We start from the raw sequence: 24,898 nt of genomic DNA, 5'->3' as shown, positions 1-24,898 counted from the left end.
GAGGGGTTCACCACTGCCATCTCCCATGCAATATGAGATGATGCCTTTCAGCATCTTCCTATATCACTGCTGCCCGATATAGATGTTTCCCATAGTCTGGGAAACATACCGGTGGGGATTCGATCCGGCAACCTCTGACTTGCTAGTCAAGTCAGCGTGGTATAGTGGCTAGAGTGCTGGACTAGGACCAGGGAGACCCAAGTTCAAATCCCCATTCAGCCATGATACTTGCTGGGTGACTCCAGGCCAGTCACTTCTCCCTCAGCCTAACCTACTTCACAGGGTTGTTGTGAGGAGAAACTCAAGTATGTAGTACACCACTCTGGTCTCCTTGGAGGAAGAGCAGGATATAAATGTAAATAATTAAATTAAATTAAATTAAATAAGTCATTTCCCCACTGCACTACTAGCTACACAATTAGTTTTGCAAATTGGCAGAACACACGCACGCACGCACGCACGCGCGTGCACACACACACACACCCCATATATAGAAAGCACTATTTTCAAAGAACGTATTTGATTACAGGGGCATAACTATAATAGGGCAAGGGGAGACAGTTGTCTGGAGGCCCCCAAGAGGCAAGGCCCATGACTGGCTCCCCCAGCCACGCACCCGCCCGGGCTTCCTTCAGTTGTATTCATCTTCCGAAACTGATGTGAGTGTTAAGCCCTGGAGCTACCAGAACAGCATGTCTTTCTCTAGGACCATTAAATGACTTGCTTCATCCACAATTTACAAAACCTTTTTTGCTTTTTGTTACCCCTATTCAGCCTCATTTAAGATTTCTTTGCTTCATGAGCTGAGCTTCAGTGAGGGAGTGGTCATTTAAAATCTTGGCTCGGGGCCCACTACAACCTTGCTAAGCCCCTGTTTGATTAGAAACTCATATTAATATATCTCATGTTAAACATTTTCATGATTATTTCCCCCAGCTGATCTCAATTTGGATAGGAAATCAGCATGTTTCTTCAAGCCACTACAAAAAGTTTAGAAAATTTATGAACCGAGCTCAGAAACTAGCATTGATTTAAGAACAGATGGACCAAGCAAAGTCAAAGGGAGTTTCTCATGCTGGTCTGATGCTCTTTATGATTCTCCTAAAGAATCCCAATTCATGTGCTCATTCTCCAATTAAATTATGCCCTCCACAGATATATCTTCATCAACTTATAGAGACTGGGAGAGGGGGAATGCAGTGTACAGAATGCAGTGTGCTGGTCAAACATAGACGGTCTGCTTTTAAACAGCACTAAAACAAAAGGAAAGAACAAAGAATGCAAATTGGCCGAGCCACTTAACTCACTGTCATTGATATTTCCCTAAATCCCAAATAATCAATATCCTCACAGTTCTTCCTATTTCCTATTCACTGTTGCTTTTGCCAGAAAATGTTTGATCATTCTTGCTCTTTTGATCAGCAGTACATCTTTAAACACTGTAGCTTGGATTATTAATGTTCACCCCGTGGTTCATACACCCAGTTACGACTTCTGCTCCTGCCCATACCATATATCTGCTATGTATCACAAGATATTGAAAACTGAGGCTATTCACACGCATGCAAAACCAGGCTAAGGGAGGCCAGCCCAATTTTGAACATTTGTTTGAACCACCAGGATCGGGCCAATCCTGGCAGCACCACGGCGGCAAACCTATGAAGCCTCCCATCAAACGAAGTTAAGGGAGCGAGCGTTCCCTTAACCAAATTTTACCGATCGTCTGTCAGTCATGGCTGCAAGCAACCATGCCTAGCACTCGGGGAGGGGGGATCCCCATAATGCACCTCGCATTCACACAGTGCATCATTGGAGTTCCAGGGGGCGGAGCGACACAGGGCAACGCGTCCCGACACCCCAATACTTGGAGCAACTGGAAGCAGCCAGTGACGGTCTGGGTGGGCAATCCGCCTGCCCAGAGGCAAGGACCTGCTAATCTGCAGGGGAGGTAAGCTTTTCGAGGCGTTCTCCCCTCGCCCCGTCGGAGCCCTTTCTCTGCTCGTGAGAAAGGACTCCCTATGTCATCAGGCATGTGTGAAACGTCACTTTACCTGAAGTTTTGATCATTGAGCTCGGCATTTATTTCTAAGGGAATATAAAGAAAAACTTGCCGGATGAGCCCAAAGCGGCACCTACTTCAGCACTCCGTTTCCAACAGTGGTCATCCAGATGCTTCAGGGAAGTCCATAAGTAGGGCCTGAAGACAATAGCTCCCCAGCGTCTGGTTTTCAATAGAGTACTGACTGTGAGCATGCGAGGTCATCATAGCTAATTCTAACCTTCTTAAAAAGCCATCTAAGCCAATGGGCATTATAGAAGTCAACTGTATGTTGTGTGAAGCTTGTCTGTCCATAACCTATTGCCAGTCAATTTCATTGGGTGAAGTTCTGATTTTCCTTTTTATTTTTAAAGGAAGATTTTCAAAAGCCCATTTTTCAGACCAAAGCAGAACCCTTTGAAAGTTCAGCTAATCTGTAACATCAGGCTGCTTTTCAATCCAGTTGAAAGCTTTGTTAACAGGAAATCCCACCTCTCCTTTTTTGAGAGCCTGGAATCTCTACATCTACATCTACATCTCTTGTTTAGCTGTCTGCTTCTAGTTAAAGAACTGCTAGAAGTTTCAGGCAGGGAAAACAGAGAATAGGAGTTATGGAACAGAGATATTATCAAAAACCATATGAAAGCTGAGGTTATATTAATGGGTACTCTTAAAGGCCCTCTTCTTAGAATTGTTCTTGCAAAGCTAGTCTATACAATCCTCCTCTATAATAAAAGGCTAAGTGTGTGTCTGTGCCTTTAGAACATTGGGGTCTGCGTCCGTGTCTCCCTGGGCTGTTCTGGGCATGCGCTTCGCGCATGCCCAGAACAGTCCGAGGGAGACACGACCGCCGACACCAGGTGGCCATTTTGGAAGGAAGGCCGGAGGCGGCAGCCGCGGCGGGGCGACTGACTCCGCTAGCGGCGGCGGCTGCCGCGGCAGTACGGGCAAGGTGGCGGTGGCCGCGGGGGGCCGGCTGGCCCCGCTGGCGGCAGCCGCCGCGGCGGGGCAACTGGCCCCGATGGTGGCAGCAGTGGCCGCAAGGAGACTGGCGGGAGGATTGGGTTTGTTGGCGGTGGCGGCCGCTGCGGGAAGCCCGGAGGCAGCAGCCGCGGAACCAGACCAGCCGTGTAAAGGGTAAGGGAGGCCTGAGGTGGGAGGCCTGAGGTGGCGGGGGGGGTTGGCCCGGCCGGAGAGGCCGGCGCCGGCCCCGGATGGCGCCGAAGGAGGCGGTGGGCCCGGGTGGGAGGAGGCGGCGGTTGAGGGTGCAGACTAGCGTCCGTTAAATTAACGGGCTGAAAAATAATTGTAGCAAATAAGATGGAAAGGTTATTCCCGGATTGCACCAATTTAGACTGCAGGTGCAGAATGCATGATTGTAAGCTAGCCTACTCTACATTAAAAGAACCCCCCCCCTCCCTTCTACAAAGAAATCAGGTTTCAAGCAAATTATTCTGGGCTAGCCTTTTGTCTGACTTGCTAATGTATATTGAACATTACACAATGTGCGGAAGTGTTCACACACACAACCTCCACCACTACCACCTGCAGTCTTGAAGAGGTACAGTCCAGAAACAGTTTTCGACCATATCTGCTGTTTCCGGAGATCAGGCCTAAATCATGCAGAATGGCTATGGCATGGTAGACCGAGGTGGCAGCATTCTGGATTGAGACCGCAGTTGGAAGATTTTTTAATGCTTCCCCACATTTAAAAAAACCAAACCCAAACCCCTCCGTAAAGGGGGATAGATCTTGGAAAAATTAGCTTAGCCCTGTCGCTCAGATGCTACATTAGCATATACAGGAAGGTTTTTGTTTGTTCGTTTTTAATGTCAGGGAGTATTGCAAAATATGCAGTCTAAAGCACTACGGTCTACACGTCTACCATCTCATTCCTTGTCACTTTCAGAAAGGCTCTTGGAGTCATCACAGGTGACCTCAAACTAAGAAATGACCCCCAAACTGAGCTAATATATAGTCCTGCTTGGTTCTTGGGATAAAATTTTCTGATCTCTTCATCAAATGGCAACCCTCGAGCACAACAATGCTGGTGAAAGTCATACTTTATTATAAATTTAAGGCATTTCACATTAAAAATTAAACGAACAACAAACATATTTGGCTTAACATGAGAAAAGGGATGCCAAAGAGTGTTATGGACCTGTTATATGTATATGATACTCCTCCTTTAAACATTTTTTTTAAAAAACAAGGCAATCTAAACATAAAGTTGGCAGCTGGCAAGCCAGGAAGACTGACATCAACATCACCCCTAAAATGTGGAAACTCTCAGTCCTAGTAAGAAAGAACAGAAGAGAAAATCTCATAGAATTGTTTTTCTAAAATATTTATTTCACAAATTTGCACCTCACTTCCCTTTCATTGGAAGGGTTAAAAATACTTGCATCATACACACACACACACACACACACACACACACACACACACACACACCATTTCTCGTTGTGGGGTGATCATCTGCAAGTGATAATTGTGCCTAGATCCCCATGAAAAGGTATGAATGCAAGAAATGGTCTTTCTCGTGGGGTTGCATAGCTTCATTTATTCCCCTGCCAGCTAGAGAATGCCTTAAGACAGGGATGTGTGTCACCTAAATTGTTGCTGATCACAGTATCAGAGTCATTCATGAGGCAGATGTCTTTAGATGTTATCGGAACAACATGTGAGTAGTCACAAGAGCTGTAAATTTCCACCACCAGTCTTAAATTCTTTCCTTTTGAATCTCTTGACTGTAGTCTGGTCTGGAAATCTGATCAGGGGTCTGCAGGCAATCACACACTCATTGGTTACACACTGACACTGTATACATACTGGGATCCTAGCATCAGACTCACACAATGGAATGCTCTAATGAACCAAATTCCATTTTTGTAAAAGAATTTATTTATATTAAATTAAATTAAATGCATGGAATTCACTCACCACAAGTTATTTCTCTCTTAATACACCAGCTAAACAAGAATCATCATCTTCATTTGCCAGTGACCTGAGAACACCTTTAAGCACATCTCAGATTACTTACATAGAAACCTTTAGCATCAGTTGATGGTGTAGAATTAACATCTGCACATTTCTTCAATTGTTACAAATAAAAAAATCCAGAAAGAAATTGGGGCCCCACTGAGCTTCATTACAAACCATTATCAGAAATTGATTCTTTTCATTTCCAGTCAAAGTTCTTGCTGTTGTAACTCAGCTGTCAGATCACAGATAATTTAGCACCTGGAGACAGCAGGCTTTACCGTGGTTTACTGCAAAGCTTACTGTGAGTTCAGGGCATATTAGATACTCCGACACAAAAAGTGGATTTCTTACCCTGGACATAAATCAGGCTAGGCTCCAATACGCAGGGGAAACCCCGAATCATGTATGGAGTGCCCTCTGATATGTAGCAAGATTTCGGGGTAATTCTGGCCAATATCTGAACGCACACCTTCCATTCGGTGGAAATGCGAGCTAAAAGCCCAGTCTGGGAATGCTCCTGGCCTCAGAACTGATGCCTACATAGAGCTCAGGGGCTTAGTGTCTATTGGACAAACGGACAAATTCCCTGGGTCCAATGGGTCAATTTGCAAACATACAATTTGGAATGCTGGGGAAGGAGGATTGCACAGCTGGGATGTGTGATTTGGAGTAGAAAGCAGTAAGCGTGGAAAGGGTTAACATCTCCTTCTTCCACTACTTCATACCACTTGCTTCATAGTGTCTTCAAAGGTTTTTCAGGAAGAGAACTAAATGTGTTGTATGTAACATCTAGTTTGGTGCACTGGGACTAGAGATTGCAAAGGAAACCCCTGGTTTTTGGAGTCTTTTCCAACATATTAAAAAAATAAAAATTTAAACATTATGTGATAAAAAGTGGAGAATACATTAAAATGTCAGCTATAGTGACTTTCATTTTTACATACAGTATAATATAAGTAGGCACCATCTCTGTCCAACTTTGAACAAGAAAGAAGAGGAAATAAGAAGACAGAAAGAAGAGGAACTCGACCCAGGAAGCCACCTGCCGTATAATAGTCACAATTCAAATGCCAAAATATAAATCAGAATTTTCAGGGTAATGAAGATCAGTAATCCCAAAACCTTCAGTTTAAGATGAGAGTTAAGATGCTTTACATTTTCACTCAAGCTCAAAAAAGAATGGAAATTAGAAATTAAGGTGCCCATTTTAACTTCCGTGCCATATAAGCTGTAAAGACTGGTTTATTATTATTATTTATTATTATTATTATTATTATTATCTTGTTTACACAGTCAGACAGGTGTTATTGACTGGTTTGTTTTATCCAGACATCGAGTCCTTCCCAAGGACCTGGGATGGCTGAATTTTATTGTCAGTTGTTATAGATATCGTCGCAGAATCTAGGCTGTTCCCAGTAAAGCTGCTTTTTGTAATTGGCTGATGGTGATTTCTGTGGCCCCTATGGTGTTGAGGTGCTCTTCAAGGTCTTTTGGAACTGCACCCAGGGCGCCAATTACCACTGGGATTATTTGGGTCTTTTTCTGCCACAGCCTTTCAATTTCAGTTTGTAGATCTTTGTATTTTGTGATTTTTTCTATTTCTTTTTCTTCTATTCTGCTATCCCCTGGTATTGCTATGTCGGTTATTTTGACTTGTTTTTCTTTCTTCTCGACTACAGTTATATCTGGTGTATTGTGTGGCAGACGTTTGTCTGTTTGTAGTCGGAAGTCCCATAATATTTTTACATCTTCATTTTCAACCACTTTTTCAATTTTATCGTCCCACCAATGTTTGGCTACAGGCAGCTTATATTTTTTGCAGATGTTCCAGTGTATCATCCATGCTACTTTGTCATGCCTTTGTTTGTAGTCAGTCTGTGCGATCTTTTTACAACAGCTGATTAGGTGGTCCACAGTTTCATCTGCTTCTTTACAAAGGCGGCACTTGCTGTTTGTTGTGGATTTTTTGACTTTTGCTCTTATTGCATTTGTTCTTAATGCCTGTTCTTGGGCAGCCAGTATTAAACCCTCTGTTTCTTTCTTCAAGTTGCCATTCTTAAGCCATTGCCAGGTCTTGGTGATGTCTGATTTTCCACTTATATTGTGCAAATATTGACCATGCAGGGGCTTATTCCTCCATTTTTCTGCTTGCTTCTTGACTTCTTCTTTCTTGTAGGCCTGCTTTGTTTCATTGGTGTTGAATAGTTTCTCGTTCTTGACCATTTGAAGTGCATCTTCTTCACTGTCCTTGATATATTCTTCAAGGCCTCTTTTCTCCTCCTCTGCTGTTTGATGGACTTGCAGCATTCCTCTTCCACCTGAGCTGCAAGGGAGGTATAGCCTATCTACATCACTGCGGGGGTGCAGAGCATGATTGATGGTCATGATTTTTCCTGGTCTTACGATCTAGCGTCTCTAGCTCTGCCTGGGTCCAGTCTATTATTCCTGCAGTGTATCTGATAACAGCTATAGCCCAGGTGTTTATGGCTTGTATGGTGTTCCCGCCATTGAGTTTGGACTTGAGGATTTTTCTAACTCTCCTGATGTATTCACTTCCAATTTTTCTTTTAACTTCAATGTATGCGATGTTATCAGCCTGGAGAATGCCCAAGTATTTATAAGGTTCTTTCTCTTCTCTTGTAAGTTCTATTCCTTCCGTTTTTGTTATTTTTCCTCTGTTCATTATTAATGCAGCACACTTGTCTAGTCCAAACTCCATTGCTATATCGCTACTGAATATACGGACAGTGTTTAGCAGTGATTCAGTTTCTGACTGGGACTTTCCATACAACTTCAGATCCTCCATGTACAGCAGATGGTTGATTTTACTTGATGTTTTAGATGTTTGGTATCCAAGGCCTGTTTTGTTTAGTATTTGTGAAAGTGGGGTCATGGCGATTACAAACAACAGAGGGGATAGTGAGTCTCCTTGGAAAATGCCTCTTCTAATGCTAACCTGTCCAAGTGCCTTGCCATTGATTGTTAACTGTGTACTCAACATGCTCATTGCTTTTTTTATAAATATCTGAATGTTTCTGCTGACACCAGTTGTTTCTAAACATTTTAGTATCCATGTGTGAGGCAATGAATCAAAGGCTTTCTTGTAGTCAATCCATGCAACACTTAGATTTGTGTTTTTTTAAATTATTATTATTATTATTATTATTATTATTTTACATTTACTCCAAGGAGCCCAGAGCGGTGTACTACATACTTGAGTTTCTCTTTCACAACAACCCTGTGAAGTAGGTTAGCCTGAGAAAGAAGTGACTGGCCCAGAGTCACCCAGCTAGTTTCATGGCTGCATGGGGATTTGAACTTGGGTCTCCCCGGTCCTAGTCCAGCACTCTAACCACTACACCACGCTAGCTGGTTTATAATGCTGGCTTTAGAAATGAGGCTTCTTGATCAGATATGCATGAATCAGAAATTCATCAGGGGCATCTCTAGGAAGTGATGGGGAAGCTATACCTGGATGCATCCCTCCCCATCCAAATGACCAACTGAAAGACCAAGGAAAAGCATGGGTTCATGGAGCCTGCCTGGATGCATCCCTCCCCATCCAAATGACCAACTGAAAGACCAAGGAAAAGCATGGGTTCATGGAGCCTCATTTTTAAAGCCATCATCATATACCAGACTGTATAAAGTCTTTACAGCTTATATGGTGTGGAGGTTAAAATCGGCACCTTAATGCCCATTTTTGCATTCCAAATGCCAAATTTGGATTCTTTTTAGAGTATGAGTGAAAACGTAAAGCATTTTAATTCTCATCTTAAACTGAAGGTTTTTGGATTCCTGAATTTTCAGGTGTTTAAAAAAGGGAAATCTAATTAGACACTATGGGGAAGAGCTTACCCAGTAGTAAAGATGTGGGTGCCCACCAATCTTTTTCTTACTCTGTGGATTTGAGCACTGCTCCCTGCCCACCTCAGGTGCTTGGCTCTTGCCAGCCACTGCTTGCCTCTTGCCAGTGGTGCAGCAAGGTTTTTGCAGAATCTGGATGATCAGAATCGAGGGCATCTTCCTTGTGTCCATGGAAAGAAGGAGGGAGGAAAAGCAGGGAGAGAGAAGAGAAAGGGAGATGAACAAGTGAAAGAAAGCCAAGGAAAGAAAGAAAGAAAGAAAGAAAGAAAGAAAGAAAGAAAGAAAGAAAGAAAGAAAGAAAGAAAGAAGAGGGAAGGAGGTGAGGGAAGAGAGAGATGGATCGATAAGTAGGAGAAAAGAGAAGGAAGAAAGGAGAAAAAGGAAAGAAAAGGGGAAGGAAGGAAGGAAGGAAGGAAGGAAGGAAGGAAGGAAGGAAGGAAGGAAGGAAGGAAGGAGATAAATAAAGAAGTGAAAGGAAGGAGAGAGAACCAGCTCCCTTGCAAGCCCAGCAGAGGCACATTTCTTTTTGCATACTGCCTCCTCTCAGTTGGCCAGCCAGTCAGTCTTCACACACACCCCATCTTGTGCACTGGCAGGGGCCCAAGCCCAGCTGGGATGGACACTCTCCACTTGGATGCGGGGGCACTGACCAAACCCACTACCTGAGGTTCCCCCTCCCCCTGCTGGCCTAGTTTATCACTGCTGTGGCCTGTTTTACCAACTTTTTTGGCCCGTCTGGGCCTCCGTAAATGGCTGCTGTGCCAACTTACATAGGCCTGAACGGGCCAAAAAAGCTGGTAAAACGGGCTGTGGCGGTGATAAATGAGACTGGCAGGAGGAGGGGAAACCTTCATGGACACATACACACACCCCGCGGCCTAGAGGAAACCCCCTGAAGGGGTTAAAGGTAATTTAAAAAAAAAAAAAAACCTTCATGACCCCCCCCCCAACAGACCAAACCAAACTGGGGGGCGGTTCTGAGGGGTGCCGGACCGAACTGGTCCGGTCAGGTTTGAGTCTGGTCTGGACTCGAACCAAACCAGGCCAGCTGGTTCCATGCACACCCCTACTGAAGGCAAGAGCAGAGAACAAGGACCCAGTGCGTGCTCCTTACCTTCCACTCCGGTCTTCCTCCCATGCCTCAAAGAACAGCTCCTCCATTTGGGAAGCTCTTCCCAGTGCAGCCCAAAAGTGTGAGTGTGCTCCACACCACCAGCACTGCTGGTCTGTGTTCAAGCGCACGTAGTTGGACGGAGCATCCCCACCAGTAAAGCCCTCCCCAGCCCGGCTCAACCCTGCAAGCCTGCTCCCTGCCTCCAGCCACAGCCCACTGGTGTCAGCCAACTGCCAGCCAGCACAAGCAATGCACAAAGCAGGGGTGGGGGGAAGAGAGAGAGGAGAGGGCAGTGAAGGAAAGAAAGGCTGTGCTCTAGGGACTCAGAGAGGGCAAGAGCCAGCTGCCATATTGATTGTGGGCAGTGCTGTGGGCCCCTGGAATGTCAAAATTGCTACTGATGCATTTCTCAGCCTCTTAAAACACAACTTTGAGGATCAATTGGGTCCCAGAGGGATATACAAAAGGCACTTTTCTGGTATACAGTCTAAAGGCTGAAACTATGCAAATGGATTACAAAATCATTTAAATACCACTTCCTCAGTCCGAAAGAACGTCGCCAACCCTTTAAAACCTTGTTCAAAAGAGAAAACTTCAAACTGCTCTATCTTAGCCATTTTTCAATGGATCTTCACTAAATTTGCAGGGGAGGTGTCTCTTGTTACCTAATGAATGTGTGTTGATGACTAGTAAGACTGGACAAATTGTTTTGATTATATAAGCAATAGAATGTTCAGGGCTTATAATGGTGGATTCAATGATTAATCTAGTCTCCATCTTAACTACACTGGCATGACTGTGCCAGTATAATAAACGCAGTATGTAATAAATTGTACATACATACAGTTATTCACATGCTATGTTCAATATATACATTTTCTGTCTGAACCTTGCATCTGAGGCGGCCTTTATCCAGGTTCACATAAAAAGGAACACAAGTGCAGTCATTCATACAAAAACATGTGCACCCATAGGCATGTCCTACATCATGTCTGAATAGGACTATTGTTAGTGACCAAACCACTAAGCAGGACTGCAACGTTCTTGACTCTTCATTTGAGCCACACCTAATCTGGCTTCTCTTAAGCAATAGGCTAGGAGGCAGGTGGGTGGGATGTACCAGGAATAAATGTACTTGGCTTATTTTTGCTGAGAAAACCCATGCTATGTAAATGTGCAATTTTTTTCTGATGCCGGAAAATAACAAATTTGTCACAGAAGATTGTGCAGATGTTTGTGGGATGAGCAATGTCATTCTCAGCTCCATTGTGAGAAGGAAGGAAGAAAAACTTCTGAAAGTGGGGAGGGCATCAAAACGCTCTCTGTCTCTTCTGTGGGCAGTAGGTACGGAATGGAAGGAAATAGAAAAGCTGAATGAAATACTCCATTAATCCCTTGGTGAAAGCCTGCTTTAAGAGTGCTCTTCCACCCAGAGCAAAGGCTCTAGGTTAAGCTGAAACAGGCCCTCAGGCTCCCAAGAAGAAAAGCGAACAGGGCTCTCCTCAGACTCCAAGCAGACTCACAGCATTAGTCATAATAAACGAGCACATTCTCTCTTAATCACCAGTAAGAGGGTGGAGGGGAAGTGTTGTATAACCCTTTGAATGCTCTGATGTGGCCAACTCCTCCTTCACTGACTTCCTACTGGTAGGGATGGAGAGACTTTATTTCCAAACGTGAAAAAACCCAGCCAAAATTTCAGCACATAAATATGAGTCTGTCTGGCACATCCTGTCAGATTGCTCATCTCTGACCTTTTTTTGTACTCTTTTGGTACTAACAGCTGGGGCTGAATGACAGCCAGGTGGTGCACACAACTTGGTTTTGATTAAAGGCTCCAACAGACATGAGGTAGGAGCCATGATCAGACCCACTTCCTTTTTTATTATTATTTAAAAGCAGCCATGGGAGACTCTGATTTCGGTTAGAGAAACAACACTGGGGACCTGATGTTTAACCCATTCACCCATGCCTACCCATCTACCCTCCACAAGCTGTTATTAGCCCCCCTGGGTACAAAAATACAGGCACAATACAAGTGCCTGTATTTTTAACCCTACAGGGCTAATAGCAGTCTTGGGGCTTTGGTGGTGGGGATTAACATTGTGAAAATGGAACAAAGGGAGAGATTAAATATCCGCTCCCAAAGCACCACTGCTCTGACAAAAACTGGGCCGCCCCATACCTGTGTTTAAGGTTGGGTTGGGTTGTTTTTTTTAAGTCACAAGATCCTATCACAGATCTCCCATGTCACATTTGTTCTGCCCCTAAGGCTGTAATCCCATGAGCAAGAAGTGGGTTGATTAATTTCAATTGACTTTAGTGCCTGACTGTATGCAGAATTGGAATCTAGAGTAACCACTATTTTGTCCTAACTACAGTACTATCCTGCTGAATAAGGGAAGGCTTATGCCAATGCTGCAAAATGGTTTCCAGCTTTGTGCATGGATGGTATGTTTACCCCAATGACATAAAATAAAGAAGATCCTGTATTCACTGTAAACCTTGTAGATGTCCTACCCATACAAATTATTGTGGGTCAACATAGCAAGGTTGAAGTGGGCCCTGAGACAAAAAGTGAAGATGCCCCCCAACCTTCTTCAGAGAGGTAGAGGGGGGAGCAAAAAGCAAACTGTCACACAGCTAAGAGGCCCTCCCCCCACATGGGCCTGGGAATGTTTGTCCCCTCCCCTTGCTCAACTGTAGCTGTGCCCCTTTGGGGGGATTATATTTTCAGGTATGTCTTACACTTTCTCATTTAGCTTGTGCTTGCCAACCTGTGGGCTCAGTGAACACAACCTTGAACCAGAGCTGGAAATGCCACCCAAAGACAGGATTTTGCTTCTGCAAGCCTGGCGTTGCAGGCCCCAAATGTGACAGGTGCCTCTTGGGATATTGGGGCTTTGGAGAAACTGGCTGCCGACCGTGTGACTGTGCCAGGGATTGTGACAAGCAGACTGGAGAGTGTCTTACTAGGTAAGCAAACTCATTTTTGTGAATGACATGGCACCAGCCAAAGGCTTTAAAATCGAACTGAGAAAAAAGTATAGTAGAATCATGGAGGATTCCTCCAGCAATGGAGGAAGAAATCTTGATACAGGGGAAAAGATCTGTCCTTGTTTCAGTCATCCATGTAATAGACCAGGTAGAATGGTTTCCCCTGGCAGTTGACTGGAGTGTTCAATACTAATAGGAAAGGAAAGATTGTGCCATTGAGTCAGTGTCAGCTCCTGGTGACCACAAAGCTGTGTGGTTTTCTTGGTAGAATACAGAAGGGGTTTACCACTGCCTTTTCCTGTGCAGTACGAGATGGTGCCTTTCACCACCTTCCTATATTGCTGCTGCCCGATATAGGAATTCCCCATATTCTGGGAAACACACCAGTTGGGATTTGAACCAACAGCCTCCTGCACCCTAGCTTCCCTGCTGCGCCATTAGGTGGCTTTCAATACTAATACTACTATCTATCTATCTATCTATCTATCTATCGTATTTGTATACCACCCCAACCCAAAGTCTCAGGGCAGTTCACAAAAAAACAAAAACAAAACATTAAAATCAATTAAATGTTAAAATCAGTTTAAAACAAATCAGTAAACAATGAATATTTATATACTGCTTCTCAACAAAAGTTCTTTAAGCAGTTCAGATAGATAGATAGATAGATATGGTTCCCTGCCAATATTCTACTCAGTTATGAATAGTATAGTATGAAACAATGAATAGTATAATATGGTCATATGTTAGAACTGGAAGGGACCCAGGCATCATTTAATCAGATCATTGAATCCAACCATAAGAGCAGGATACCCTATTTGTACTACCCACTCTCCATACAGAGTATTTCCCCTTTACTTTATGCACACAGTTTAATTCTCACAATCCAGATTATCAAAAGAAACAAACATAGAGGGAGAATCAACAAAATGCTCCATGGAAGAGGCACCTACATGAATTAGAATACTGTTTTGCAAAATGGTTATTGTGGGCCAAACTACACAAGTGATGGACAATTCTGATATTCTTCCTTCCCCAACCTTTTTTTAAAACAAAAAGTAACCACAGAATGCAGGAATTGGGAGCAAGTAGAAAGGGACTTCTTAACTGTTCCCTTCATGCTGTTTGCTTAAAATGTCCCTCACTGAACAGCTTTTCTCCTTACATGGGAAGAGACATGATCCTTAGCTGTTGTGAATGAATTACCTGTGTTTGCTGGGTAACTCTTAAGATCTTTTTTTCAGATGTTATAACTACCTGCTTCCATAAAAACCAGCTAACAATTGGTTCTTACAAAATGTCAGTGTTTAACTGTTCACATTGTAGAAGAAGCACAGCCCATGTCATCTCTTTGAGTTGAGTAACAGATGCATGAAGCAGAAACTGCCTCAAATCTAAACGTTGTGCCCTGCAATCTGTTTTTCCCATTCTAACCAGCAACCTGTTCTTTCTGTTCTCTTCATCCCAGTTATGACAATCAGGCTTTTTTCAATATTCCCATTGGTGGGAAAATCCCTGACCTCATTCAAACACCAGCCAATGAAACTGAAGACGAATGGCAATGGAATGACCATGAGCAGGGATTTTCAGCACTGAGACATCCAGGTATGAATTTATAATCATTCCAGATCATTAGATGAATTCTAATTATAACATTTACAATTTAGTGAAGCCATCTAGATTTAGAGTTGAGGAATACGAATGATTTCATTTCAGGGCCGGCTCCAGGTTTGAGGAATCTCTCAGCAAAGTGTCTTTAATGGGCCCCCTCCTACATCAGTGGTCCCTCCCCAAGGGTGGACTACTGGGGCTTGCCATGCTATTGTCAGGGTTGAGGGAGTGGATTTGCTGCCATAGGTGGCAGCAGCAGTGAAACGTGGCCTCCTACTGTGAGCTCCCTTCCTCTTCTCCTTCCTCCTCTCTTCATCAGCTGGCCCCTCGCTTCCTCCCTTCAGCAGCAATAGAGCTTAAGGTAATATAAAAGAGTTGCTCTTCTCCTCCATCCTGAAATGGGAGCTTGCACCCAGAGGCCCCTGCATCATTGGGGGTAACCTCCCATTTCAGGTTGGAACAGGGCAGCAATGAAGGAGCTCTGGAACACTAAAAAAAGTGTTCCAGAGAGAGAAGCCCAAGCCCAGCATCAGCAGAGGGCCAGGAAGGTACCTGAGGGTGCCATATGTTCATGCTGGGCCTGCTTCATTTACAAACCATGTGCTCAGAAGCGAAGGTCTAGGGGCCACCATGGCAACTGATTTAGTGTTGAGCACTGAATAGGCTTGTAACCATGGAATCCTGTAAAATCTGCAGAATCCCAAAAGAACAAGGCCCAGTGGTTCCTGTGTTTGCTCCATTCACTCAAGAAGCAGGAGTGTAACCCAGTCCACCCCTCCTTTCCCCACTTGCCTTGTTGTCCAACCTTTAAGCAATCCTTTTCCCAGCCTGACTTCAAAACCATCAGTTACATGGGCAGGGAAAGAAGTGCTTAAAGCTAAGGAATGCAAAAGGTGTGGGAGGGATAGATTACACTCCCCCTGTGCATGCCCCTTGCCCTTTTTGTATATGTTGTTGTTGTTGTTGTTGTTGTTGTTGTGAATCTTCCTATAAGGATCTTCTACCCTTGCTAAATAAATACAGCTGTGAACATAGCGATGAAGCATCTGTGCATAGTGCTTTACTGCATCCCAGCAAAGCACTTGACATACATTATACCTTATAAGGTAGATCAGTATTTTCATCCCCATATTTTCATCCCCATCTGCATGTCTGAGCCCTGCAAAGCTTTGGACCAAAGCCTTTTGGCACTGGTTTGCATTAGCATCACTTGCAAGTTTGGGACAATTTTACAACACACAAGAGACACATGTTCAAGATTAATTTATCTCACTTATGAAATTTAGGCATTTCTGGAAAAGAAAATTGGTACCTTTAAGAATAGCCCAGGAGAAGGGAAAACATGTGACATTTGGACAGGTAAAGCACCTCACTTGTACAACTGACCTGAAAGGCACTACATGCTGTTGTGCAACCCATTCTTGTGGCTGCTTTCTTGGAAGAAAGTCCCACTGATTCAGTGCTGCTTACTGATTCAATGCTGCATAGAATTGCAGCTTTTATTTGGCAGTCCTGATCCAGAGGAAAGGAGCTCATTACAGTGGTCTAAAATACTTTACAACTTCCTGAAAAGTGCTCTAATTCAAGTACTGATGCAGCTTAGATTGTGAGTTCATTTGTTGTTTTAAACGGTCTTGTTTGCATGAGGGTCTGATTTCTGGCTTGCTTCTTATTTAGTATTTATTAATTGTGTGACAGATTCCATGCAAGGTGCTTCCTACACAGAAGAGTTGGCTCGACCCAAGGGCTATTTTTGTATTTTCATTAAAGAATGAAATTTATAACTAAATGATCTCTCTCTATTTCTGTAACCAAGGGAGGCATATCCAAATATGTTAGAGAGAATATATGTATGCATGAAAATGATTTGATTTTTCCTCCCTCTTTCCCAATATGACCTCTCTCCTTCAACGCATTGGCCTGTGATTCCCTGGCTAGAAAAGTGTGTATGCAAAGAGAGAATCCTTGGAAGTGTCACCACTTTCTGCCAAATGAAATATGCTTATGGTAAGTAACTAAAATACTTTCTCTTACTTGAATGGAGAAAGCAATTGAAGCACCAGAATCTTTTTTCTGTTGCTCTTCATCTGCCACAAATCCAAACGCTGTATCAGGAAATCCTGCATTCCCCCATAAATCAAGGGTAGGCAACATATGGTACACGGGGCCCATATCAAAACCCCTCAAGGCTTTTCCCTTCTCCATCACAGTCCCACACAGCTACCATATGGTAATTCACCCATGGACCAGTAATTTATTTACTTACTACGCATACCTGCTCTTCATCTGGGGATCCTAGAGCAACTTATATAAACAATTGGCTGACATCCAGAGCAATCTACTAATAATGGATCTGCACTTCTGAGAACTTCCCCAACTGCACAGTATGAGGCATGCAGCAGAGGGAAGCGAAGTTTGAAGTGCCTTGTGAAATCTGAGAATATGTCCCTGAGGATCATGCAGCCCTCAGGGCACCCCACCCTTCCAATCATGGAACCAATCACCATGATGTTTACAGCACTTGCCTCTTCAAACACGTAAGCATGGAGAGTGCAGATGAGCTTTCTGAATGTGTCAGCTCCTGTTTAGGGTTTCTGAGTGCATTTGAGATAGACATTTTTATGAATGTCTGAAGAGGGCTATGGTCTGCTTAGATTCAGAAACTAAAAGCCCAGAAATTTCCAGAAGCAAGAGTTACTGGGCAGTGCTGGGCTGACCAGAGTCATTTTCATGTACTCTGGCAGCATCCATCACCACAGAGTGTGACAGCAAATCCCACAAGTTAATTGTATGCTGTGTGAAGAAGTCATTTCCCCTACTAATTGCATTGGGTGACCCCAGGTCCTAGTATCATGGAGGAAAGGGAAACGGTTCCCTCTGTACACTTTCTCTACACCATGCACAATTTCATAAACTTCTATTATGCCTCCCTTTAGTCATCTTTTCTCTGAGCTAAAAAGCTGCATTTGTTTTAGCCTTTCCTGATAAATAAAGTGCCCTACCCCTAATAATTTTGGTTGCTCTTTTCAGCTTTTCCAGCCCAAAGTCATGCGGGCTAGAGACCTGCCTGTTTGGGGTATTAAAGGCACCAGTGCTCAGAAATACAAATTCTGTGCCAAACAAGTCTTGCTAAGATCTTTCATGTCCCTCATGACAGTGCCTTCAGATTCTGCCTATTAACAAAGCAAAATGCATTGCCCTTTGAGTGAAATTAACAGTGTTTGCATTCATGCTTTCTGGCAGTAATAAAAGCAAAGATCCTCTCTGCTCATGACAAAGGAACCCATGCTGAAGTAGTTGTGAAGGTGAAAAAGGTACTGAAGTCAGGCAAAGTGAAGATTACCCGCAGTAACAGAAGTATCTATCCAGAGTCTTGGACCAACAGGGGATGCACATGTCCTATTCTTAACCCTGGTAAATACTCTGGTTTTGTGATGCCAGTTTTCTTTGGCGGGGTAGGGTGGGGTGGAGGCAGAGTCATGGGTTTCTTAACAGTGTAGATTGTCTGCATGTACCTTGCTGTTTCACAAAATTCAGCCACTGTTTTGCAATATGCTGGCCCCCAAACTTATGGGCCTAATCCAGCCCATTTTACACAAGGAGAGGAGCATGCAGAAGGCTTCTCACGGAACGTCATCATCCTCCCCTCCCATGCCACAGTTGTGTGGGGTCTGTAGTGCCCTGTCATTTCTGCCAAACCTCATGTGCAGGAGCTGCTCCTAGCCGAGTTGCTTTCTCAACACCAAGTCAACTGCTGGGCCTAATAGTAGTAACTTTTGGACTTAATCAACCACAACTAGCCTTCTTTTCTATCTCAGCTCAAGCTTTATTTAAAGCAATACTATTTTTATGCTCTGGGTCAATTATCCACAGCTCATCAGACAAGAAAAATATCCAAGAACTAGGCTCAATCAAAACCATCCTTTCAGTGACCACAACCTGCCTAACCAATTGTGGATGGGGATGATGGTAGTCATGGCACATCATCATCTGGGGACCTAAGCAGTGTTCCCTGTAACAGGGATTCCCAGATGTTGTTGACTATAACTCCCATAATCCCCAGCTGCAGTGTCCAAATGTTGCTGTAGTCAGCAACATCTGGGAATCCCTGTTATAGGGAATACTGGACCCAAGGTTAGGAACCTCTGCTCTAGCATGTCCTTTCAAGCAGCCCTACTTGCCATCAAGTAGGCCTGCTTAGAAGTAAGCATTGGTACGTTACTCTCCATATAGGCTGCCTCCAGCTCTTGAGCTTGATTCCCACTTTCCAGAATTAAGCTAGTTTAGGAGAACTAGCTTACACTGGGAGGTGTATGGGTAAGCCAACTTCTCTTCTCAGTCCGTACTGAGCTGGTCCTGTCTTATATCACTCCTGCTTGTTTCTGCAGCATGGGAGATCAGCCAGGTGGGGAGGAGAAGTTGTTTTCTGGGAAGCAGCTTCACCAGGCAGAGCATTAATCCAAATTAATCATGACTGAAGTTTATTGGGATATTTTACATAGCAGAGAAAGGGAAAGAGAGGTTCAAAAAAGATAGTATCAAAAATTAAGGTCTTTCTCCTCTTGATATACTTGTAATAATCTGGCAGGCTAAATGAACTTGATACTCATAGATCATTTACAAGGTAAACATAGTCTTGAATTCCAAAACAGGAAGCATCTTTCTATGGGTTAAATGAGATTTTACCATTCTGCTGCTTAGGAGAAGTGGGGACTTGTCCAGTCACTTCATAAGTGGTAGAGACAGGGTTTCCACCTTTCATTTGGAGAACCATCATAAATGGGTTTTTCCACAGTCCAGTGGGTTTTAGGGATCTACCTCTGGCTTTCTGCAAATAAGGCAACGCAAGCAAAGCGTGGGATGCATATCACTGTTGTTGCCAGTGCTAGGCAAGCCAGCGGACAGAGTCCGGAGAGCAAAAACAGGGAAGAGAAGGTGGAAACCCTCCCTATTGCTAGAGAAGACGTTTCAGCCACCACTGTCAGACAAGATTGTTTTCCCTAGGCCTCTTTTCTCTAGGTCTGTGTTGGGTATGCATGTCTCACATCTTCTGTCTCCATGAGAATAGACTGTAGGCAGGTTCACACAACTTTTAAAGTAGGGTAGGAGGTGGGCTGCCCAGATTTGCATGATTGTCAAAATTCACACATTTCCCTCCAGCCCAGTTTGCTCCCAGCAGGGCTACCCAGTTTTTGATTAAGGGTGGCTGCCTCACCGGAATTCCAGGGCTCACAGGACCAGTGTGGATACACATCAGGATGTGTCAGGCGGGGGTAGGGTTGCCATATTCTGGCTTTCCAAATCCAGATGCCTAATTTGCATATTATGTAAATTGGCTTTAAAATAATTTTTGAGCAGAATAGTGACTGCACGTTTTGCTCCATAACTCTGCTTCTACAAGGGCTAGAGCTTAGCTTTTTTAGAACAATGAAAGATGAAATCTGGGCAAATCCAGATGGGCTAAGCAATCTGGGTGAGATGCTTAAGATCTGTGTGAGACCCAGAATTCTGGGGGGCATGGCAACTCTAGGTGGGGGACATGTTGCCACTGGATTAGGCAAGGAGCAATAGGGCTGGGGTGGGGACCTACTGACCTATAGATCAGAAACATGTAGCATACTGAACTGCACTTTCTCACACACACACAGACACGTCATCAACCATCCAGGATTGGCTCAGAGTCTCCAGGAATTGGCATCAGGTGATTACTAAAAGCAGTCCTGGAGATTTTAACTGCTTAATATTGTGTAAAACATTAGGGAAAAATATTGAGCGGGGGCATGGGGGGATCTCCAGGAATAGCTTCAGTCAGAGTTGGCATCCCTAACACGCATGCACCGACTCCCAGTAGTTAGTCTGCTTCTAACAACACACCCCGTTCCCTTTCTTCCTGAATGTCCAAAATATATTACTTCCTGTGCCATTGTTTTCAGCAAGGGGAAGGGCGTCTTTGGGAAAAGACAAGGAAATAATCCACATTCACCCCTGTTAGTCCAGTCTGGCACTGCAGTCAACAGGGCTTTCTGCTGTGCACAGCAATCTGGCTCCCTGCCCAGTCGTCTCTGGGGCATTGTACTGTATGTTCTTCCCTGACTGGTGACAGGAAGTCCATATCTAATCTCATGGCCTTACAGTTTAATCATAAAACTTAATTTATGGTGTGGTGCAATGGCATGGCCGCACAGATTTTCTTTTTAAGGCCTGCCTGCTTTCTGTGTGAATAACAGAAAGACAGAAATCTAGAAACCACCAACCAACAGCCATCTTCCAGCCTCTTCCTAAATGTGAAGAAAGATTGGGAAGGCAGCAGCTGCAATGTTTGAATGGACAATCAGCCCACCAATTGCTTACTCTATGTGACATAGTAAGCCACACAAAAGATCCACACATCTTACTCCTTTTATAGGGATGTACCCAACGGTATTGTGGCACGCTCCCTCTTTCACTCTCTGTCTGTGCACACATTCTGCTATCCTTCTGCTTATACTTTAATTCCCCCACCTACCCACATGTGTTAGCAGCTCAACTCGCCATTTGAGATGCAAAGGTCCCTTTTTATTATTTTGTTCTCATTTTTAGCCTCCTAAAATGGTAGGAGCTGTGGAAAAGCAAGGGGGGTGGGGGAGAAAGGAAGCAAACAAGATACAGAATGATTATATGTTTAAGACTGTGGGGCTATTCTCACGAGCAGCAAAAAATCGGGCTAGGAGAACCTAGCCAGATTTTTGCTGCTCGTGTAAACCACCGGCTCGCAGGCGGGCCCGGTGGCTTACAAGTGGCTAGCCCGCTTTTGTAGCCCTCCCCTAAGCCCAGGGTTGTGGAGCAAGCGCTCTGCAATCCTGGGCTTCCCGATCGTGAGTAGCCATGGCACGGCTCTGCGCCGCGGCTACTCAAGAGTAGACCCCCAGGTGGAGAGGCAAAAAGCCGCCTCCTGGGGTCTCCCCAGTATGCCCTGCGCGCTCATACAGGGCATACTGGACTGAGCGGCCCCCAAGCTCCCCAGTCCCCGCCGGCTCCGTGACAGAGCCGGCAATCGTGTGGGTGGCTGATCCAGCTGCCCAGGGCTCCCACTCTGGTCGTGAGCGGGGAGAGCGGGCTTAGCCCACTCTGCTGCAGAAACTGGGTCTCACTGATCGTAAGACCTGGCTCTGTATTTTCCTGATAACACCCCCTATTCTTCATCCTGTTGACACTAACCTAGTCTTTTTCTGCTACTGTTTGAATCTTTTGTTTTCATTGGCTGTGGAATGGCCAAAACAGACAATAATAAACTGCTTTTACTCAGACCAGTACTTCATTTCATCTTGTGTGACATGCAGGCAGGACACTGTCCTGGCATGTCTAAAGATTAGATAGGGGACCCATCATCAGCACCTGCTGGTGAATAGAGAGGTCCCTGCCCATCTTTGCACCTTGCGAAGTCCCCCCATTGTTAATCACGTTGCTCAAATGTCAGAGTTTTCTAATGCTCACTAAACTTTTCTGTGGATCCAAACCTATGATTTGCACCATGTGAGCCTTGCTTCATTTTAAAGACAAAAGATTTATTGTCCTCTTGTTAAGACTTTAAGAATGCATGAGACCCAACTACTAACAAAAGACACTTTTACACATGACCGGAAACCTGGCCTAGATGCAAAAGGTAAAATGTGCCGTCAAGTTGATGTCAACTCCTGGTGCCCACAGAGCCCCGTGGTTATCTTTGGTAGAATACAGGAAGGGTTTACCATTGCCTCCTCCCGTGCAGTATGAGATGATGCCTTTCAGCATCTTCCTAGATCACTGCTGCCCAATATAGTACCAGTGGGGATTCGAGCCGGCAACTTTCTGCTTGTTAGCCAAGCATTTCCCTACTGCATCACCAAATCTTCACCTGCCTATACCACACACAGGGCCATAATGTGCCCTTCTACCTTTAGGAACAGGCAGTTCCTGCTCTGATTTTCTCTCTGTGTATTTGGTAATTTCTTGCCTTCTCTTCCAACTAAACGATGTAAAATTGTGTTGGTGCGGAATTTCTGCTTCTTTTGGTATCCAGGATGGCTTGAGTGATAACCACATTAGGACATTCTAGGGGCCATTGGTCATATAATATGCTCAAGACTGCCATCACCAGTTCATTGTGGTAGCTGCAGGGCAAAAAAAGAAAAAGTCACCTAGGCGCCCCCCCCCTCTTGGAATCTGCTGAGGATTATTTTGGTTCCATGCTTTCTGTGGCCATGAGAGGCTATGTGCCCTCTACTGAATTATGGCACTGCCCCCCACCCAGTGGTTCACGATGCCCAGACTTTTCTGGAATCTGGGACAGGCATTTATTGCTTTTACCAAAGACCCTTTTATCAAAACCCTATCCAACCCCAGCACAGCATCCCTCCAGGAGCTGTTGCTGGTGTCTACCTTATGTTTCTTTTTAGATTGTGGGGACCATCTTATTTATGTATTATTTATTTTCCTATGTAAACCGCTTTGAGAATTTTGTTGAAGAGCAGTATATAAATATTCATTGTAGTAGTAGTAGTCCCTTGTCCAGTAGTATGAATATGCTAGCCATCCCCTTTTGTCTGTATTGAAACATTGGGGTTGCAATAGAGACACATCAAGAAATGTGTCTGTGCCAGCATCCTCTCTTCAAGCAGGGATTTGGTCCTGTGTATTTAGTACTCTTTACAGCATAGGAGTTGTGTTTTGTTTGCCAGAAGTAATGCAGGGGAGGGTTTCAGTTCGTGAAAAAGTCCTAGTTAAGGTGCCTCTAATCAGACAGGACACGGTAGCTGCATTTCCTGGATCTGTCTGAGCTGCTCTGTTAAAAAAGAAAACCCTTGTTGTGATATGTTGTGGGAGGTGGGGAGGGGAGGGATTTGCATTATTATACCAGGAAAAATACAGGGTTGGCATTTGTTATATTTAACAGCCATCTTGGCTCAGCTGCAGGGCACACACGGATTAAGCTGACCCCTTTAGGCAGCTCACCAGCCAATTGGAACACTAAAGCACTGTAATAATTGTGTTTATTTTGGTCCTCCTCAGAAAACACTGAGTGACAATGTGGGCCTTTGGATATTGGCAGGCTTTTTGCTCAAGGGAGGGAGGCAAGCACTTGTCCTGCTCTCAGATATTTTGTGATGACCCCACAGAAGAAATCTTTGGATCAATGCTGTCGGTATTCATATAGAAATCCCATCTCTCTTTAAAAATGGAAACAATGATCTTCACTTTTATTACAAACGAGTTATACACATACAGCTTCTATGCATATATAGGAGTGCAGACACATCATGGCCAGCTCAAATGCTATGGTGTTTGATTCCATAATTTACAAAAACAATAGAAATCAGTCCCTTTGATTGGGACTGATGTTCCAGAATAGGAGATGGCCTCTTAAAATAAAGGGCTTCTTCCCAGTGCATCATTTGTCCCTCTTAGGGTTGCCAGTTTTTCATCCAGCATCTACAGCTGTGCCTTAAGAGCAGCTGCAGATGTTAGCAGGTGATAATATGGGTATAGGGGTGTGCTCTTGTGCCTTTTAAGAGATATAAGCAACAAAGCTTTTCGCAGCATGGAGGTGAACATTAGGGGGCATGCAGATTCCCCCCATACCACACTGCATATACTAAATACATGAGGGGAAGTTAAACTACACCTACTAGCTGCACCTCTGATGCTGATGTGCCTGTGGGCTCTATGTGCCCCCTCCCCCGCTTGCCCCCTGCTGCATGTTCAGCGTTGCCATGAAAAGGCCTCATGAACACACTCCTCCAGAAAGTTGAGAGCCCTAGCTGATTAAAATTCCCAATTGTGTGGAGGAGCCCTACTGGCATAGAGCTACACTGTAGGTGTGTAAGAGTTTCATACAAGTGCTGAATGCGCTCTGCCAAGGGTGTGGCCAACAGGCACATTGGGAACATGGCCAACAGGCACAGTCCCGCTTTCATCCATGGGTTCATTATACACAGTGGGGAGGGCAAAACCAAGGAACAGGGCACCTCTGAGCACATGCTTAGGCCGGTAATAAGCTTTCGGTTCCAAAACGGAGCTTAAACAAAAATGCAGTCTTACTTTCTCCCAGACTTTAGTTGTTCCAGTAGCCTAGGCAGTAGAGATCTTTTTGTTACTGCTATCATTCAACATTTGGGAGTCACAAATCCTTGCAAACTACCCCAAATCACCTGAAGATCTACCAGTGGATCCCAATCATCTTTCTGCCTGCCCCTGTCCTATGGTGCCATGCACTGCTGAAAGACTTTGAAAGGGCATATTGTATTATGCAAGACTTTGTTACCATGTTT

At 44.4% G+C, this 24,898-nt stretch overlaps 1 protein-coding gene and 1 long non-coding RNA gene across 4 annotated transcripts in view; one reads left to right on the top strand and one right to left on the bottom strand.

Annotated features, from left to right (window-relative positions):
- The window catches only part of LOC128342447 (uncharacterized), a 37,592-nt gene extending 27,377 nt beyond the window's left edge, over positions 1 to 10,215 (bottom strand). Inside the window, exon 1 of the long non-coding RNA XR_008314985.1 lies at positions 10,005 to 10,215. This is a non-coding gene — a long non-coding RNA (uncharacterized LOC128342447). The remainder of the gene's footprint in view (positions 1 to 10,004) is intronic.
- Positions 1 to 24,898, top strand: part of LOC128342443 (netrin-4-like) — a 124,106-nt gene that overhangs the window by 83,354 nt on the left and 15,854 nt on the right. For all 3 annotated transcript variants that reach the window (XM_053289731.1, XM_053289732.1, XM_053289730.1), the window contains 4 exons: positions 12,767 to 12,980; positions 14,470 to 14,606; positions 16,551 to 16,619; positions 17,856 to 18,026. In XM_053289731.1, coding sequence (XP_053145706.1) covers positions 12,767 to 12,980; positions 14,470 to 14,606; positions 16,551 to 16,619; positions 17,856 to 18,026 — 591 coding nt within the window. The remainder of the gene's footprint in view (positions 1 to 12,766; positions 12,981 to 14,469; positions 14,607 to 16,550; positions 16,620 to 17,855; positions 18,027 to 24,898) is intronic.

This window comes from Hemicordylus capensis, chromosome 2 (genome assembly GCF_027244095.1).
Source record: "Hemicordylus capensis ecotype Gifberg chromosome 2, rHemCap1.1.pri, whole genome shotgun sequence".
In the NCBI taxonomy this organism is placed as follows: domain Eukaryota; kingdom Metazoa; phylum Chordata; class Lepidosauria; order Squamata; family Cordylidae; genus Hemicordylus; species Hemicordylus capensis.
Note: the sequence above shows the minus strand (reverse complement) of the source record. Positions and strands in the feature narration are given on the sequence as shown.